Consider the following 13,763-nt stretch of genomic DNA (forward strand, 5'->3'; position numbering starts at 1 on the left):
CATGTAATCATCTTGATACAGAAAAGGATATGACAAAATTCAGCATTCATTCATGAACAAAATCTGAACAAACTAGGAATAGAAGGGCTCTTCATTGAACTGATGGCAAACATCTATGAAAAACCCAGTTAACATCATACCTAATGGTAAAAGAATTATTCTTACCCCATAAGATCAGGAACAAGGCAGGAATGTCTTCTCTCACCACCTTTATTCAATATCATACTGGAGGTCTTTGCCAACGTGATATGGTAAGAATAAGAAATAAAAGGCACAAAATTTGAAAAGGAAATAAAATGGCTTTATTCACAAATGATGACATAACTATTTACACAGAAAATCCTTAAGAATCTACCAAAAAAAGCTACTAGAATTACTAGTGAGCTTAGGAAAGTTGCAAAATACAATGCCAATATATAAAACTCAATTGTATTTCTATAATGAACAATTAGAAATTGAAATTTTAAAACACCAGTTCAAAGGCATCAAAACACATGGGAGGCACTGATGAGACAAATTAAAGACGACCAAATACCACGTTCACGAATCAAAAGAATCAATATTTTTCCTGACATGACTTAGAAAAAGAATCAGGCCAGGCACGGTGGCTCCATGCCTGTAATCCCAGCACTTTGGGAGGCCGATGTGGGCAGATTACTTGAGGTCAGGAGTTTAAGACCAGCCTGGCCAACATGGTGAAACCTTGGCTCTACTAAAAATGCAAAAATTAGCTGGGTGTGGTGGCACATGCCCGTAGTCCCAGCTACTCAGGAGGCTGAGGGAGGAGAATCACTTGAACCCAGGAGGCGAAGGTTGCAGTGAGCCGAGATCGTGCCACTGCACTCCAGCCTGGGCAACAGAGGGAGACTCTGTCTCAAAAAGAAAACAGGCTGGGCGCAGTGGCTCAAGCCTGTAATCCCAGCACTTTGGGAGGCCGAGATGGGTGGATCGCGAGGTCAGGAGATCGAGACCATCCTGGCTAACACGGTGAAACCCCGTCTCTACTACAAAGTACAAAAAACTAGCCGGGCGAGGTGGCGGGCGCCTGTGGTCCCAGCTACTCAGGAGGCTGAGGCAGGAGAATGGCGTAAACCCAGGAGGCGGAGCTTGCAGTGAGCTGAGATCTGGCCACTGCACTCCAGCCTGGGCAACAGAGCGGCACTCCGTCTCAAATAAAAAAAAAAAAAGAAAAAGAAAAGAAAACAAACAAAAAAACCTCTCATATGTGCTAGTAACTGTTGGTAGTTCCTTCTACAAACATACACTGACCACAGGATCCATTAATTCCATTCCTGGATATTTACCTAAGTGAAATGAAAACACATGCATACATCAAAACCTGCACATGGATGATTATAGCAGAATAAAACCCCAAAAGTAAAAACTCAAAAGTCCTTCAACTGGTGAATAAACACATTTTGGTATATCCAATTGACTGTCAACAATATTATTCAAACTATTATTCAACAATAAAAAATGAGCTAATATAGACAACCACATGGATAAGTCTCAAAATCATCATGCTAAATGAAAAGAAGTTATACCCAAAAGTCCCATGTAGTAAATGATTCCACTTATATAATACTCTGGAAAACAAACGAAACTATAGAGATGGAAGTCCTATCAGTGATTGCAAGAGCCTGGGAGAAGGAAGGATTGTCTATAAAAAAGCAAGATGAAACTTTTTAGGGTGATGGAAACATTCTAATCTCAACTATGGTGGTAGTTACACAACTACGTATATTCATCGAAACTCATCAAAGTGTACACCTAAAAAGAGTATCAATTCCACCGTATGTAAATTATATCTCAATAAGCCTGAGCCCCCAAAAGGATTTTAAAGTAAACGTACTAAAGAACTCCAACTTAAAGATTACAATTGTCAGACTAGACATTTATAAGAGAAAATGGAATATGCTGTCACAGTAAGGCGAAGCAGTGCTTCATATATGTTTATATGTGATGGATCCTAAAGTCATTAGGAAAACGTAAATTAAAAGCAAATGAGATAGATACTACTAGTGCACTACAAGTGCTTCCATCACGTGTACTTGTTTCTTGCTGTGGCTAGTGGTCAAAAACTTTTGAGAATCAATATTTCAAACCACACCACTTCCCATAGGGAAAAATTAATCATACTTTTATATTTTATAAAATAGGTAAATTGGACTTCAGAAAATTAAAACTTTTGTTCTTCAAAATACACGATCAAGAAAGTTAAGCCCGGCCAGGCGCGGTGGCTCAAGCCTGTAATCCCAGCACTTTGGGAGGCCGAGATGGGCAGATCATGAGGTCAGGAGATCGAGACCATCCTGGCTAACATGGTGAAACCCCGTCTCTACTAAAAAATACAAAAAACTAGCTGGGCGACATGGCGGGCGCCTGTAGTCCCAGCTACTCGGGAGGCTGAGGCAGGAGAATGGCATAAACCCGGGAGGCGGAGCTTGCAGTGAGCTGAGATCCGGCCACTGCACTCCAGCCTGGGTGACAGAGCGAGACTCCGTCTCAAAAAAAAAAAAAAAAAAAAAAGTTAAGCCCACAGAATGGAAAAAACATTTGCATATCATATATATTATCATATATCTGGTAATAGACATATCTAGAATATATAAAGAACTCTTACAATTCAACAATAAAAACAGAATCCAATTTTAAAATGTGCAAAGGATCTGAATAGACATTTCTCCAAGAAAGATACACAAATGGCTAAAAGCATATTAAAAGCTGCTCTATATCATTAATCATTTGGGAAAAGACAATCAAAACCACAATGACATACCACTTCATACCCACTAGGATGACTAAAATTAAAAAGACAGATAACAAGTGTTTGATAGAATGCAGAAAAGTTAGAACCCTCATACATCACTGGTGGGATCATAAAATGGTGCAGTGGCTTTGGAAAAACAGTTTGATAGTTTCTCAAAATGTTAAATGACCCAGCAATTCCACTCCTAGGTATACATACAAGAGAAATGAAAACATGTCCACACAAAAGTTGTTTATATACAAGCATTCACATCAGCATTCATAATAGCCAAGTGGAAACAATCCAAATGTCTATCAAGTGATAAATAGTGATATATCCATACAATGGAATATTATTCAGCTATAAAAGGAAGTACTAATATATGCTACAACATTACGAATCTTGAAAATGTTGTGCTAAGTAAAAGTAACTAAACCCCAAAGGTCTTATATTGTATGATTCCATTTATATGACATGCCCACACCAGTCAAATTCATAGAAAGAGAAAGTAGGTAAGTGCTGGCCAGGGGATGGGGGGTGGGGAAAGGGGAGTGACCGCTAACAGGTATGGGGCTTCTTTTGAGATAATAAAATGTTCTAAAATGACATTGTGGTGATGGTTGCACAACTATGAATATATTTTTATTTTTTTTGAGACGGAGTTTCACTGTCACCCAGGCTGGAGTGCAGTGGCACAATCTTGGCACACTGCAACCTCCGCCTCTCAGGTTCAAGTGATTTTCCTGTCTCTGCCTCCCGAGTAGGTGGGATTACAGCCACATGCCACCACACCTGGATACTTTTTTGTGTTTTTAGTAGAGACGGGGTTTCACCATGTTGGCCAGGCTGGTCTCAAACTCCTGACCTCAGGTGATCCACCCACCTTGGCCTCCCAAAGTGCTGAGATTACAAGCATAAGCCATGGCGCCCGGACTGAATATACTTTTAAAACCCCACTGAATTGTACAGGCTTTAAAGGAGTAAATCTTATGACATATGAATTACATCGCAATAAAGCTGTTGTTAAAAAATTAAAAATCCTTTGACAGCTCTCCTTTGCCAAAACACTTATTTTATTGGGGCATTCAAGTACTTTCATGACTTACTTCCATCTAAACTTTGATAATCATCTACTGTCATTTCCCGCTTCCACAATCTTTTGCTTCTACCCCAAATACATAATGATATTTTATACTTCCCTGTCTTTGCACATATTGTTCTCTCAAAAATGTCATGTCCCAAGCTGGGGTGGTGGCTCATGCCTGTAATCCCAGCACTCTGGAAGGCTGAAGTGGGAGGACTGCTTGAGATCAAGAGTTTTGAGATCAGCCTGGGCAGCATAGTGAGACCCTGTCTGTACAAAAAATTAAAAAAAATTGCTGGGTGTGGTAACACATGCCCGTACTACCAGCCACTTGGGAGGCTGAAGCAGGAAGACTGCTTGAGCCCAGGAGGTCGAGGCTGCAGTGAGCTGAGATCACGCTACAGCACTCCAGCCTGGGAGAGTGAGACTGAGTCTTGGAAGAAAGAAAAGAAAAGAAAAGAAAAAAGTCACACTCCTCACTCTTCTCTTTCTGCTGAACTCCTATATATCCTTCAATGACAAATGCTGTTTCTTTCAAGAATTCATTTCTAACTCCATGCAAAGTGGGTCAGTCCCGCTATGCTACAAATACATCTGTCCCTGCTAACAGACCTGAAATCCTTGGGTTTACTAGACAATAGCAGCTTCAGCCTGAGGACCTAATGCTTGTAAGTACTTAGTAAACATTTATTGAATAAATGAATGACAAAACATTCCCTTCACTACTGACCAGAAGGAGTGCTATTTTTTCTCCAACTAGTTTAATTGGTGAAATCCATACCGATATAACTTGAGTTCTAGCCTTTAGAGACCAACAAAATGAAGTAAAAATACAAATTTGGGGCCAACATTGAGACTTAGGGAAATTACCATAAAGTAACATTTCAGGGGGGGTTCATAGTTTGGATACTTATCATTTGTTGACCAAACATACTTACTGAAGTCAATACTCTTTTATTCAACATATTAAATGTGTTGTTTAACTCTGGTAACCACAGCTGTGACTTAGTTAACGATCTCAATAAATCCTACTTAAATCAGAGACAGGAAAAAATTATGCAAATGAATTCTTATCTGTTTTTCTGCCCAAGGCATATTTGATAACAGATAAAACATACTCCAAATAGTCTCTACTTAATAGTCAGGAAGCCATTTGAGGTTTTATTTGGATCAAAATCAAATACAAAGAAGAGAAGCCTGCTATATTCACAAATGGTTTTATTTCAGAAAGAAATTACACATTAAAAAGAGACATAGTTAAGAGCTTACATTCACATATGGAAGTGAATCTAAGAAAGTCAACAATTATTAATATACGAAACCACATGATTAAAAAAGACAGTAACAGATAATGACAGATGGGCTTGACTTAGATTCATCCACAAAATAATCTTTTGTTTAAAAACAAAAAGATATTGGTCTTAAGATAGCTCTTTAGAAACAAGTTGGTAGTTTCAATGAACTTTAAAATCAAAGCGATCATAACAGTCTTTATGTAGGCTGTATCACACCCACACTCATCCGGCAGGATGGAAGAATCCATCAATTATACCTTGCAGCTAGATAGGATGTCTTCCACTAATCTCTTGTAAACCCAGGCATCGCCCTTAAGCCGCTGCCTCCTGATACCCACCACATCCGGTTTTTGAAGCTGGCACACTTCTAGTTCAAATTGCATTGTCACTTTGCCAAAATCTGACTGTGTTTGACACTTCAGTGTATAACTGCAAAAAACAAGATAAGAAGCTAGTTAGTAGGAGAACCATATTCTGTATAAGAGTTTTCTAAGCCTCTAGGAGGCCAGTGGAGGAAATGAACCATTATTTCATATTAAGCAAAGTATTACTGTTTACAGTTTCCAAATGACCTAACTATGCTTTAGTAATAGAGTATGACTGGTGTTTTCCCAGAAACTGAACTAGGATCCTAAGAATAAGCATGAAAAGGCTTTATTAGAATTCTCCCTTGCTCCAAAGAAAAGCCCCTGTTTCATAGCTATACATGCCATTCATGCTCAAGAAATCTGGCATTCTTTACGTAACCCTTTCAACAGTGTAATCCGCAAACATTGGGCATTTCCACAACATTCACAACAAAGGAAAGTGCAAGAAAGATAATATTTCATATGTGTGAGCCTTGTCAGAGACTTCTGTCTTTCATATAAATAAAGCTGAAGCCACTAACCTGTCAGAAAGGCACGTGTTTTTGAGGTTTTTCTAATTAGTAATAAGAGGTTATGATCATCACATCACTTTATGGCAGAAAGAAAAGCAGAAAAAGTCCAAGGAAATGATATATTCCCATAACTGAAATGTATAGCATTTATAGCTAGAACTGCCGCATTATCTACTCTGAGAATGGAAAGGCCCAGTCAAAATGAAGCCTGAAACTCATCTTAAGACATATGTATGACCCTGAAAAGTTGGATAAATTTAATTCATGTATATAATTTTTAATTAGTTTACATTCTATTTTAGAGTTTTGTCTTACTAATCTTCAATAAACAGAACTGATTTTAAGTTTCAATTCCCTAAATACTTAAGGGTTCCTGATTAGGTGCTGTTCCGCAGATGTGTGGAGAAGTTACATTGTTTCTGTTACGCACTTTTTTCTGTTTCATACTGTTATGTACCAAAATATTCTTTTTCTTAGTAACTTAGTCATGTGTTTTGGGAAAGAGGCTTGATCTCTCGAAAATAAGCAGTCCACATCAGAAATGCCAAAAGGAGCACCCTGTAGTTAAGATTCTTGACAGGAAGATGAGGCATAGAACAATTTAGTCACATGTTAGATCTAACAGATCATTGAGAGGCCTGTGACAGAGATATGCCCAGAGGCTCATAAGCCCCAAGCATGAAGAAGAGATCAGAGTGGGAGAGATGTGTTCTAATGAAGCCTGAGAGGAATGCCAGGGTTCATAGAAGGAATGCTTGCCAACATTTACAGGTAAGTAAAAAGTAAAATTATATCTGTACAAGAATGTTTCTTAAAATCTTACTCTATATTGACTATTCTATTTACCTGTTTAAATCCATGCGTGTCTCTACTGGCTGCTTTAATAAGGAAATTTTAAAGGGAAATAATTGAATGGAAATGCTTAGAAATATGGCCATCTTGGGTAACCAGAAGAGGCCTGGCTATTGAGACCAGGAGATCATAACCAAGGAGCTTTTGATGGCAATTCCTTCAAAAGGAGAGAAATAAGGTGAAAAAACTTCCTAAAGCACTGAAAATCCAGCCCTGAAAAATAGCCAATCATGGAAGAGAAGGATTCTATATAAATCCCTGATTTGTTTGAAATGTCTCACAAATTTAATTATAATTTATAAATACTATTGTAAAGCAGAAAATCAAAGGAAAATAGAGGATCTACAAGAAAGCCAGAAGAATTTTGAATTTTCCTATTTTGAAATAAAAAGTCTCACTTTGAAAGTGGAACAATATCTATGCTTCTAAAACTTTTATAGCTTGAACCAAACAAAAGAGAATAAATTATAAACAATAACACTACCTTAAAAGCTTTTGGAATGAGGTGGGAGAAATATATTTTTTCTAAAGCACAGGGATGGGGAGATCAACTCCTATTTTCTCTTTTTTTTTGAGACAGAGTCTCGCTCTGTCACCCATGCTGGAGTACAGTGGTGTGATCTCAGGTCATTGCAGCCTCCACTCCTGGGTTCAAGTGATTCTCATGCCTCAGCCTCCCAAGCACCTGGAACTACAGGCATGCGCCACCATGCCCAGCTAATTTGTTCGTATTTTCAGTAGAGATGGGGTTTCTCCAGGTTGGCCAGGCTGAACTTGAACTCCTGGCGTCAAGTGATCTGCCTACCTCAGCCTCCCAAAGTGCTGGCATTACAGGCATGAGCCACAGCACCCAACCAACCCCTATTTTCTCAAAGTCCAAAAGACATTAAGTGATAAATGCAACAGCTTGTAAATGTGCTTCTTACCCCTTTTGTACAAAGTCAACATGCTTCTTTGGAAGGATAGACATTATTTCATTCAAGAGTTGATCTGGATTCACTAATCTAGTTGTAGTCACATTATAGTGAAGCTTAAAAAAGAAAAAGAAGAGAAGTAAATTTTTACATCAACACAAAGACTATCACACTAAATCAAGAGTTCCAAAACTCCTCAATATAGTACCATTTCAAATGGAACTATTTCCTGAAAAATACCAAAGGAATTTACAGTCAACTCTTAGTGAGTTCATGGCACACTGGGAAAGCTTGGAGAAATGATGGTTATTAGTAACCACACCCATAGCTTCCTTTTCATACTTTCATCTTCCTCTCCTACCAATCCTTTTAAAGAAATAAATATTAAAGAGCATCCATCTAACTGTTTGATCTGTGCTTGTTTTCCCCTTCCCACACTATTTTAAGAGACATTAACAGTCCTGAAATGTATACCACAGAAAGATAAACACCATACAAACTTTGCTTTGTACCTAGTTGGATATGTTTCCTTAATTCTTTCTGGATTATTTAAAGAATATTATAGAGTTCCAGGAGCTGAATTTATGACAGTTCTATGAGGAAATAAATGTAACAGGTATTCCTTTTAAAAAGTAATGTCATATTATTTTTTCTCATTGATTGAGAGCCTAATTCTCAGAGATAATTTCATTCCTAATTGATATTTATCCTTCATTCATTCACCAACTATTTTTTGAATATTTACTATGTGCTAGGCACTATTTTAGTGGGTCCTGGACACACAAAAATCCTTCCCTTTCTGGTAAGTACCTTCACTGTCAAACAAAACCTTAGTTTCTATATCTTTCAGGTTTGAGTTCATTGTATAAATAAAATGCTGAGGGAAAAAAGTATCCAACTTTTCAAAATAAGAACCTATTGCCCAAAGAAGAGATATAAGTTTCTTAAGGTAGTGCTTCTCATAGTGTGATATAAGATATACAAGATAGACAAGGTAATTCTGGGTGGCACATGGATAAATATTTTTAAATATGTATTTGTTCCCATCTGATTTAGAAAACATAATTAACAACAAAAAAAACCCTAAAGATATATGTTTCCTTTTAAATAAATTTGAGTTTTAAAAAATTATCTTGATTGTGGTAATGGTTTCACAGATGTTACATATAATGCCAAAGCATATTAATTGTACTTTAAAATATGCACAGTTGGCCAGGTGTGGTGGCTTATGACTGTAATCCCAGCACTTTGGGAAGCCAAGGCAGGAGGATTACTTAAGCTCAGGAGTTCAAGACCAGCCTGGATAACATAGTGAGACCTTGTCTCTACAAAAAATTAAGACTTAGCCAAGTGTGGTGGCACATGTCCCAGCTACTCAGGAGACTGAGGCAGGAGGATGGCTTGAGCCCAGGAGGTCGAGGCTGCAGTGAGCTATGATCATGCCATTGCACTGCAGCCTAGGCAGCAGAGCAAGACTCTGCCTCAAAAAATTAACAACAAATAAAATAAAATATGTGCAAGTTTATTATATATCAGTTATATTTCTATAAATCTATTTGTTAAAGGAGAGTCAACATAAAGAAAAATACCAGATAAATAATAGTGCACACAATACACCCATATAGCAAATGTCGTGAAACTGAGTGTAAACGAAGGGACCCTCTCTTTCTTGGTTCCTGATCCAGTACTCTTTTCACCAAACTAAATTGGCTCTGTCAAGATGATATTAATAATAAACTGAACACCTTCAAATCACAATATAAATTACTGCTTTGGTAAAATAAAGAATAAATCCTAATTTATCTATTTAAATTTTGGATTTTTAATAGACTGCTTCCTAAAAGAGGACATAACTACATATGATTTGCTATCTTAAAAAACTAAGGTATTATTTCTACTATCCTTGCAGCTCTTCTGGTAAGTGTATAGTTTTTAGTACAGTATTTGAAGTTGGTGGAAAAAAATAAGGTTAATTTCCCAAAGAAAGTCCTTTCAGTTTTGCAAAAACTTAAAAGCAATAAAAAGTGCTTACAGATCTAAAGTTTTAAAGTTTTTGATCTTAGGACTCTGCTAATTAGACCATGGGCCTATAGATGGGTGGGGGGTGGGGCGCCGGTAAAAAAAAGTTTTCGCTTTTTCAAAAACACTGCATCGTAATCCGTTTGATATTGGAAATACCACCTTATACTAATAAAGCATTTAATACGCCACATAGCATCCCATATGTAGAGTCTTGTTTCTACATCTCAGCCCTGTGAGGTTGCCAGGGTAGGCATTTTTCCAGATTTTACAAATGAAGAAACTGAGGAGATCAGGAATAAAATGATTTATCAAAGCTATATAGTACGAAGCTGGAGCCAGAACCCAGGTCTTCTCATTCCCAATCTTGTGGTTTTTCTCCTACATTCTGGAAGTACTGGAGAACTCCCTAGAAAGCCAACTAATACCACAGTAGTTTCTATTGAAAAATGCATTCAGGTTCCAAAATATTTACATAAGTGACCATTTTTAGAACATTATCCATTAGTATTTGGTAACTGCTTAGCTTCTCAATAATGTATATATACATATATATGGTTGAACTAGTTTCCTTAATTTTATTTAACATTTTTCAGTGCAATGGTACTATGGTTTTTTTAAATCCCAGTGTCAGTGCTTGAAATACTTAACTATCTCCAACCAGAGAAATTTCAAAACAAAAGAATAAAATATGCCTAATAAACAGCTGTATGTAACGTAAACGTCTCAGCACACTACAAAGTTCAAGGCAATGACTGCTAGTGGATAAATCCTATCTTCTTCCACTTTAAGACAGAAAACAAATGAGATCTCAGAACATTCTCCTCTGAAACACCCTTCTGCCTAGTAGCTCAGCATTTTCCTTCCCTCACCACCCAGATTTGCTCATTACGAGAGTCTCAGTGCAAAAACTAAACACAGACCCAGTCCCCAAATGACGGGCACACTACCATCTTCTCCCCAGCTCTGGGCCCACACCTCTTGGAACGTGTTTTTACTATAGCACTAAGCCCAGTGTGTCAGAACAACATCCTAGCCTGTTTTCACAGCCAGCCTAAGAATTCCTCAAGGACACGGGCTGTGTCTCATTTGTCCCTTTACCTCTTAATTACTCCCTTTCCACCAAACAATCATGTATTCATTAGGTGTTTGAATGAATACTCAGAAAGAATCCAAGAGAATAGAAAGTACTTTATATCAACTAATAGTTTATTTTTTCCTTTCCTTCCTTGACCAAATATATTGTCCACACCGGTGACACATTAACCCTTTTAAAGCATACTGGGTCTATTAAATAAGATCCACACCTTTTTAGCCAGGCCTTGAGGCCCTTCCAGCCTACCTTCCTCGCTTGTCACTCACTGTTTTCCTGACACACACCACACTCAAAGTTCCAATTATCTTCCCATGCATTCAAATATTTCATGAGGACCTACAAAGTATCCATGAATCAGGGACACAACTAAGCTCAAGTCCCCCTCCTTAAGGCAGCTCTCAGTTCTCCATCTGTGCCCCCTGCTTCCTCACCTCCATGTTGCCCCTGTGACTAATCCCTCCAACTGCTCTTGAATATTTGAATGACAGCTGTTTGCTCCTTGAAGGGAGTGACTGTATCTATTTACTGACTGCACAGTAACATATATATTTTAGTTGCTCAAAAAACATATATTAACTAAGTGAATGAATACTCAAATAAAAAAACACTAATAAATTCATTCAGTACCTTTAAAAAAAAAAAAGGCAGTCCATTAGCAGTCAGTCAGCTTCTGAAATCCATATGAAAGAATTCCAGCCTGCTTACCTTTAGTCTTCTGGGCCCGTCTCTGGCACAGCCCTTCCTTTTGCTCCTGGTGAGCACAGTGATAACCTTATCCAACCCCCTTTCAAGGCTTCCAAACACTTTGGCTCCCTTTCTTTTTGGAGTCTCCTCCATATGTGCTTGGTTGAGATCCAGTTCCACTGAGCGGCACCTGAAAAAAAAACAAAAAAGGCATGAGGAGAGCTGGGCCTCCGGCCTGTGGGGTCCGCAAGGGCGAACTTTTGTCCCTTCATACACATTAGGGTGCCTCACTCAGGTATGCCAGGGCCAGATCACCTCTCTCCTCATCAGGAAGCACCAAAGCCATTCCTCCTGGACAGGAGCTCTCACCCTTCCACCAGGCAACTGCCACTCAGCAAAACTATGTATCCCCTTCCTTTTCAAAAAATGTCATATATATAGAAAAGTTCAAAGAAGAGTACAGTGAACACCGGTATATCCTCCTAGATTCAACAATTGTTCATATTTTGCCACATTTGCTTTCTGTATGGACATAGATAATACATTAATGTGCATATGTATATAGATATATACTGATATATATACATCAATGCATATATCTATATACATAAATTTAATGTATATAGGTAATACACTAAATTTACTTATTTGCTAAGCCATCTGAAAGTAACTCATCTGAAGATATCATGACACTTTACTCTGAAACACTTCAGTATACCTCTCCGGTGAATAAGGATGCTGTCTTCCATAAAGATGATACCATTATCACATCAATAAATTAATAATAATTCCATAATATCTAATACCCTGTTCACATTCTAATTCTCCCAATTGTCTCTAAAATAGACAAAGCCTTTAAGAAATTGCTATAAAAGAATAGCAACTTGAAGGGTTACCTATGCTGCAGAACTTTTCATACAGAGGATTTTCTTTGAAACAACAGTGAGTATCTTTACGATTTGGGAGGACTACAATCTGTTAGTGGATATCTATATTTCACTGGCCTCAGAGAAGGGTAAGATGGGCCTCAGAGAGGCAACCAGTTGGCTGGGGTGAGGGCCACTGTCTTCCCGGCCTGTTGTACTTAAGGTGCCATCCTACTGCTGATCAGTTTCACAATTCTACCCCATGAGGAAGGCAGTGGCTACATGTCCAGGAATGGCCACAGGTCATCCACATATAAACAGATATTCCTACTCTCCAACAGAATCTATGTGATGATTTACCTTAATCAGGTCTATTAATATATGAAAAAGGAAATCTGGTTACATACACTAAAGATTAGAATCTAAAAAAACCAAACACTTACCGTCTCTCAGGGCTAATGACACCTGTCATTAACTTGTCTGTTCCTGTTGAATTTACTGGCATTTTAATTGGAGTTTCTTTCAGGCACTGGTTTCTAGCTATTAGAAACAGAACAAACGCAATCCATATGCAGCACATACTATGGTTCTGAAATTTCTATTATTAATAATAATGCGTGTATCACATTATTCATTGACTCAGAAATAGTATAATCACTTGACCTGTGATGTCAAAGGCTCTAATTCTTTCAAGAAATGTTTCCATGTGATTTATAATAAAAACAAAATCATTTTGCCTTGTATGTGTGGCTCTTCTTTTTTTTCTTCACTGCAAATTGAGGCCATGCTTTTAATTTTATTATAAACAACATATGATAAATCTAAACAGATCATATAAATACAAATCTCATAATTACTGATTCTTTTTCTAAAAATAAAAGTCAATCTGTATTTATACAAGGGCCCAATTTATGCTTTCAATTGATCTAATAGTAAAAGGTGTTAATTCAATTCATAGCCCGATTAAACTCATGTTAGGCAAAAAGAACAGACCCCTGTGAAAGCTTGACATAAGTTATTAAAGAGATGTAAGCTTTGGCCAGGCACGGTGGCTCACGCCTGTAATCCCAGCACTTTGGGAGGCCGAGGAGGGCAGATCATGAGGTCAGGAGTTCGAGACCAGCCTGGCCAACATGGTGAAACCCATCTCTACTAAAGATACAAAAAAAATTAGCTGGGCCTGGTGGCGGGCGCCTGTAATCCCAGCCACTTGGGAGGCTGAAGCAGAAGAATCCCTTGAACCCAGCAGGCGGATGTTGCAGTGAGCCAAGATCACACCATTGCACTCCAGCCTGGAAGACAGAGTGAGACTTCATCTCAAAAA

The 13,763-nt window shown here is 38.0% G+C and overlaps 1 protein-coding gene across 1 annotated transcript in view; it reads right to left on the minus strand.

The window, feature by feature from the left end:
- Window positions 1-5,034: 5,034 nt before the first annotated feature.
- MELK (maternal embryonic leucine zipper kinase) overlaps window positions 5,035-13,763 on the minus strand; it is a 106,699-nt gene continuing 97,970 nt past the window's right edge. Inside the window, exons 15-18 of the mRNA XM_017892646.1 lie at window positions 12,883-12,979; window positions 11,595-11,763; window positions 7,787-7,890; window positions 5,035-5,557 (exon numbers count right to left, since the gene is read on the minus strand). Coding sequence (XP_017748135.1) covers window positions 5,380-5,557; window positions 7,787-7,890; window positions 11,595-11,763; window positions 12,883-12,979 — 548 coding nt within the window. The 3' untranslated portion in view covers window positions 5,035-5,379. The remainder of the gene's footprint in view (window positions 5,558-7,786; window positions 7,891-11,594; window positions 11,764-12,882; window positions 12,980-13,763) is intronic.

Source organism: Rhinopithecus bieti, unplaced genomic scaffold (genome assembly GCF_001698545.2).
Source record: "Rhinopithecus bieti isolate Rb0 unplaced genomic scaffold, ASM169854v2 scaffold_22453, whole genome shotgun sequence".
Taxonomy (NCBI): domain Eukaryota; kingdom Metazoa; phylum Chordata; class Mammalia; order Primates; family Cercopithecidae; genus Rhinopithecus; species Rhinopithecus bieti.